The 6,460-nt window shown below is 40.7% G+C and overlaps 1 protein-coding gene across 1 annotated transcript in view; it reads right to left on the reverse strand.

Annotated features, from left to right (window-relative positions):
- Positions 1-986: 986 nt before the first annotated feature.
- brd1a (bromodomain containing 1a) overlaps positions 987-6,460 on the reverse strand; it is a 20,845-nt gene continuing 15,371 nt past the window's right edge. The window contains exons 9-12 of the mRNA XM_078281411.1: positions 6,136-6,269; positions 4,706-4,815; positions 3,919-4,073; positions 987-2,813 (exon numbers count right to left, since the gene is read on the reverse strand). Of these exons, the coding sequence (XP_078137537.1) occupies positions 2,630-2,813; positions 3,919-4,073; positions 4,706-4,815; positions 6,136-6,269 (583 nt within the window). The 3' untranslated portion in view covers positions 987-2,629. The remainder of the gene's footprint in view (positions 2,814-3,918; positions 4,074-4,705; positions 4,816-6,135; positions 6,270-6,460) is intronic.

A 6,460-nucleotide genomic window follows, 5' to 3' on the forward strand; every position in this document is an offset into this window, starting at 1 on the left:
AAGAACCCTACATTTCTCAGCAGGAGGATAATCTGGAAATTCAGAATAGTATGTAGAAAAAGCATTAAAAATAACTAGAGAAGGCATTTCCTGAAGAAAATATGGGTGAGAGCTGGCAAGCTGCACCTGCCACTGTTGCTTAAAGAGCACGTATTAACATTAGAAAAGCTGCATTTACAGGAGAAAAAGCAGGTGTGAATAAAAACGAGAGAATATCTCAAACTAACACGTCCTCTGGCACTGACTGCGGGGATTCAAACTTAAAATGACAGATTAACAAGGTGCATGCTGTGTCAAGTGAGCCAACACTTAAGATGGAAATAGAAAGAATAAAAACAAACACGCATGTGTGCTTGTAGAGTATAAAATGTGGGACTTTGACCAGTTTAGAAAATATTTTCTAATCTAAAAAAAAAAAACACTGCTCCACACTCGATCATGTTACTGATGAAGTCTCATAACGGCCCACAGCTAAGTCACTTCTGACTAAAATTGCTCTAAAACTGTGTCTTAGTGGCTGCATGTATGTCAGAGCAGTTTACTTCCCACGTTGAGTCTAATCATCCCTCTCTCATAGACTTCCATTATGGAATTCTGATCTTCAAAAATTCATATAAAATCGCTGCAATACAGCAGCCTATATTACGTAGCTGGCAACCTATAGGACACAATTTGCTATTTAGGTGGACACTCATCAGCTGAGTAAATGAGAAGGGTACAGTGCCATATGGCAGGGAGTAGGGTGAATTAGTGTCTGCCCTCCGCCAACCATGAAGGAGGGTCAGTCCTTTAAAAGTGACTTTGAGGAGAATTTGAGTCTCCTTGTGCCCCAGATAAGGCTAAAAATATATAAATGTAATCACAAATTGAATTAGAATTTTGACTTTATTAAATTATTTGTTGGTCTGTTACTTTAGCAGTGAGTTTGTGTAACACTGAATACTGCACAATGCCACCAGGAGACACTACATAAAAAACAAAACGTGTTCATATTTGTATCTTTTATTTTTTTGCTAGAAAAAAAAAAAAAAACTGTCCCAGCAATATATCATATGACCTGATTAAAAAAACTACTACAGTTAAGTACAAAATGAAATATACCAAAACTACCCAATGCTTCCCAGAAAAAAAAGGCAAGAGTATAAAATGAAATGTCTTGAAGTCTACAACTAGGAAAAAATAAAAGTTAGAAAAGGTTACTTAAAAAGAAGGCAAGTATCCACCACAAAATGTGCCACTTTACCACAATCAGTTTGCACGTCTTTCCTTGTATATAAAGTAATGCAAAAACTTTACAATAAGTTACCGCAGGCATGTCTCCCTACGACTACAACAAAGCCAAGTAACAGTCAAATGTATCACATAAAAATACACTTTTACTTTTTTTCCTCCACTTTTTTTTGGCAAACAAGTTCACACGTCACACAGAAAATGAAATCGGCAAAAAACTTCTGGGTAGCAACATTTTTGGTTTCTTGAGAACAATATACGTTCTGGGTCCACGACATCAGACTGCCTGTATGAGCTTCAGAGACTTGCATACCGTATTACCGTGTATTCAAATCGTATAAATATATCTGGAAAAAAATATATACTAAAACTATTTTTAATACAAAAATTAATAAATGCCAAATGGAAGCTTACGATTATAAACCTCAATAACTTATAAAAAAAAAAAAAAAAAAAAAAAAATGAAAAAAAATGAAAAAGGGAATACTTTCATAAACATGACATTTTAGCCCTAATCTCCTTATACTAAGGCTTTTGCACTTTTTTTTTCCCCCCCCCCATTCTTCTTGATCATACAGCACTGTCAAAATAGCACTCACATGTTAGTGCCAAGAATGCACCAAGTATAAATACTAAGAAAACCCCTGTACAGTACCCATTGATGTCAACATTACAAAATAAGTTAGTGTCAGGCAACTGTACAGACTATTTACAGTTTAAAAACAAAGGAAGATATTTGTAAATGGAGAGGACCAGTAAGTAAATGTGACATAACATAAGCTTTGGCTATAACTGAAAAGCCTTCACGTAGGCATGAAATGTACGTTTTCTGTCCACTTTAGCTAATTTACCAGCTACTAAATGCTTCTTTTCTTAATGACTTGTAACAGAAATGATGATTGGCTACCTGCCAAAATAACGGCCCCATCAGCCACAGCCAAAATTTAACGGTCGGTGTTAAGTTCTTCTCTCACTACAAAGTCCTGACAGTACAGAAACGTTTGGTAAGGCTACCAAAATGTAGGAAATCAATCACTGTTTTTTTTTTTTTGCCTTGGTTGGCAATGATTGGTGGAGTGAGGGAGTGAGGGAGGGATGGGAGGTGGACATAAAGAGCAGTCTCTAAGCACAGTTACCAGCCTGGAGGTGGAGAGTAATAGATATATAGATAGACACATTCATTTCAGCAGCAGCAGCCATATCCCAGCGGCACGTGGTAGGAGTGTGTGCGAGTAGGAATGGATGAGGAAGAGACACCACCTGTTACAGCAGGTGCCCAGTAAACATTTGAGTCTCCTGCAGAGACAGAGAGTCAGGGGGAGTAGAGGCGAGTATTTGGTACAGGAAACGTACACGTGTGTGTGTGTGTGTGTGTGGGAGAGAGAGTCAGCAGGTGTCATCAGTCCACGTCGCTGAGGTCGCTGACTGGCTCGTCCTGCACTATGCTCAGGTGGTTCATGGCACGGCTGAAGGCGATCTGGACAGCCTTGCGAATGCTGGATGTGCGTCCCTCCATCATTTTGATTTTGTCTATGGTCTTGTCCATTCCCAGAGGAACCATCTTGGATCTAGGAAGCCACTGCCTGAAGGGGGAAAAAAAAACAAAAAAAACCGCAGCATCCATATTACAACACCTGAACAGTAGCTACGTTTTTTTTTTGATCCTTCTAGAAGTATCACTCTCCAGGAATGTATCACTCTTCTTACAAGAAAACCTGGATTTGTTGCAATGAACTAAGTTTGATTTTAAACAAAGCGCTACAGATAACTGGTGTTTATTCTCATATGTGTGGTTATTCTTTCATTTGAGGTGAGGAAAACCAATGGCAACCGCCCTACGTGTTACTATCCCGCTGACAGATTTTGCTCTCAGCTTGGTTTTTGCACAGGACAGGAAGCAACCACTGCAGCTAAAAAGCTGATCTAAAAAATATAAAACAATAATATAAAAACAGTGAAAAGCAGTAAAGGCTCACATTTGAAAAGCTGGAATGGGAAAATGTTTGGAATTTTACTTTAATGAATGACAAAAAAAAAAAAAAAAAGACTAAATTTTCTGTCAACGGACTATTTGTTGGCGCCTCTGTTTTCGAGCATGAAAACGCACTCAAGAAACATCACAGGTTTTCTGCAGGTATTTTGGCAGGGAGATGGGAGAAAACTGGCCAACTCACAGTACTAGCCCCAACATCAGTTCCTGTCAGTCCTGATAGTCCAGAAATACTACTATTGCTACTGTCTCAGCTCCATTTGAGGGCGCAGTGGTCTTTGGGATGGAAAACGTTTTTTAGGGAAAATAAAGACGATAAATGATGTGTGTGCCAGGACAAAAAAAAAATGGAACTCAGGAGTATTTAATCAACTGATTGGTGGTAAAGAACAAAACAAAAAGCTTTTTGTTATACTCCATTTTAATAACAATATGATTTATTATCCTAGATGCGGAGTAATGTTTCCCAGTAGCAAATAAAAAGCCAGTTCAAGTGTAACACAAAGGCTACCGTACCTTCGTCACTGTTAAAGACTGAAAAACAGGGGACATTTTTAAGAGAGCCATTTTGTTGTCTCTTGACAGTTGATGTGACGCAGCCACGAGAGAATAATGATCAGCTGAGGGACATGTTGACAGGTTTACCCTTGCAGAGACCTGCGTCAGCTTAAATCACTCCAACAGATAGCGGCACTCACCAGCTGCGCTTGTTGTCGAAGAAGAGGACGAGGTAGAGTTTCTCTTCGGCTTTGTACTGCATCTGTTCTCCGATGCGGAGCACGTCCATGGGGGGCATGGGGATGGACACCCCGTTGTGCTGGCAGCCCACGCGCGGCATGTGGGGATCGATGATCTACACACAGAGGGGAGGCCGTTACACACAGATGCTCATGAATGCAAACGCATGGCAAACATACGTCCACCCGTATGTAAAGATGTCTACACTGTAGACAGACAGAGAGAGAGAAAGACAGAGAGAAAGAGCGAAAGACAGACAGAGAGAGCGAAAGACAGAGAGAAAGAGCGAAAGACAGACAGAGAGACAGAGAGAAAGAGCGAAAGACAGAGAGAAAGAGCGAAAGACAGACAGAGAGACAGAGAGAAAGAGCGAAAGACAGAGAGAAAGAGCGAAAGACCGACAGAGAGACAGAGCGAAAGAGCGAAAGACAGAGAGAAAGAGCGACAGACAGACAGAGAGACAGAGACACAGACACACACACACACACACACACGTCTTTTCATGCTAAGGTCAAATTGAAGTGGTTAACAGTGAAAGGCTGCCACCTAGAGGAAAAACACCGGACATCCCATGCCCCCCCCCCCCAAACTGTCCACCGGACACCTAAAAGAACAGCCGCAGTAAAACAATTGCTTCGTCCTGTGGGACGACAGTGCCATAATTAGGTTCCAAAGTAAAGAGATGACAAGAAAACTTCAGATTAAAAAGACTAGATTGTCATGCTTTTCTTGCCCACAAACACTCACCAAGGCAGGGTAGGAAGGGTATCCACTACATTTGGCCCAAACTAGCTTTAGGGGTTCCAATGCAACAGTTGCAGCACTAGCGGGCATCCAAATATTGCTGTTGCCAACCTCTATGGAAGCGGGAACAACACCAAACAAGTCAAGTGTGGTTTTAAACACAGAAAACACATTTTTAAAGCTCTGCTGGAAGTGCAGGACCACACAGCAAAACCAGGGTGGGAAATTCACTTTCTCCTTTAACAGCCACAGTGAACGACATATATTAAAATTGACCAGCCACTTTTAGCATTTTATTAGCCAAATATGAATTTTAGATGACGGAAGAGTCTCCAGCTGCTGACTGGTTACATGCCATGATGGCATTCAAAGGTTATAGACTCACCGGTCACTGCCCAAAGTCACAAGAAGCTGGCTGGAAGCTGCTGGTAATTTCCAACCCTGCTTTTATGCATGTAAATGCCAGGTGTCTGCCAGTTAAACTTTTAGGACCAAATATCAAAAAGGACCAATTCTCCAGTTCAAAGTCTGATAGTTTTCATGGCACAATTTAAAACATTTTAAGATTGTACAGCACCTGCAGACATCTGGCAACATACACAAATACTTACTGTGCATATATGTTGGCTCATAGAAGAAGGAACTGCAGCACATAACTGTTTTTTAAGCTGCATTCTAATGTATATTTGGCCCTATTTTCTTTAAGAAAGTCCCATATTATGCCCCTTTTCAGGTTCATACTTGTATTTTGGGTTCCTACTAGAACATGTTTACATACTTTAATGTTCACAAAACACATCATTTTTCTCATATTGTGTCTGAATATACCTGTATTCACCCTCTGTTTGAAACGATCCGTTTTAGCGCCTGTCTCTTTAAGCCCCCCTCCAGAAAAAGCCCAGTCTGATCTGATTGGTCAGCGTTTCCGGGTCTTCCGCATCTGCGCTCTCAGCGTCTCTGCCCCATCATTGCAGCCGGGGAATGGATGTAACGGCACTGTAACGGCACTTTCTGTCTATATATAGTATAGTTGTGACATATCTGTACAGAAGTCTGGACGGCTCGTTTGAAGGCACCGTTTCTGAATACTTTTTACAAAGCACACGGGACCTTTAACTGGAAGTCCAGTGAGGTTTTACGGTTCTAAATGTTTTCTCATATTTACGATGTGAAGTCTCCTGCCTAGGTACGTACATATTTTTCTCAATAACCAAATTTGAGGGCCCATGTAAAACATGTTTGTTGAGTCATCAGTATCAACCTCAAAATTCAGTATCTTCCAGGCTCCGATTCAGTTTTTGTTTACAGAAAGGCATAAGAACTGTGTAGAGCACTTCTATTTATTAGAAACTGTGAAAAAAATAGTCTGTGTACATAATGTTAAGACTAACCCTCACACATGCATGCAGATTCTCATAATGCAGCCAATTTACCAGCAGCGATTCGTGCAGCTTTTGCAAAATTCCCGGTTTCGATGCAGGCGATTAATTCGCTCTTATCGTCCACAGTGTTTCTCCGGACCAAGGCGGGTTTCCCTTTCCCACATTTTGGAAGACTGAGAATAGTGCTAGAAACAAAAACAAAAAAAAGACATATACACACCAGTCAACTTCTGGTGCTGATGATGGCTTGCTCTGACGACCAGCTAATAGAACAATAGAAGAATGGAAGAACAGAAAGAGCAGCTGACATCGTTAGGCCCTGCTTTTAAGTCAAATCAAAATCCAAAAACACAAGACTAGCTGTATGTTATTATCT

Source organism: Sander vitreus, chromosome 23, assembly GCF_031162955.1.
Source record: "Sander vitreus isolate 19-12246 chromosome 23, sanVit1, whole genome shotgun sequence".
NCBI classification, from domain to species: Eukaryota; Metazoa; Chordata; class Actinopteri; order Perciformes; family Percidae; genus Sander; species Sander vitreus.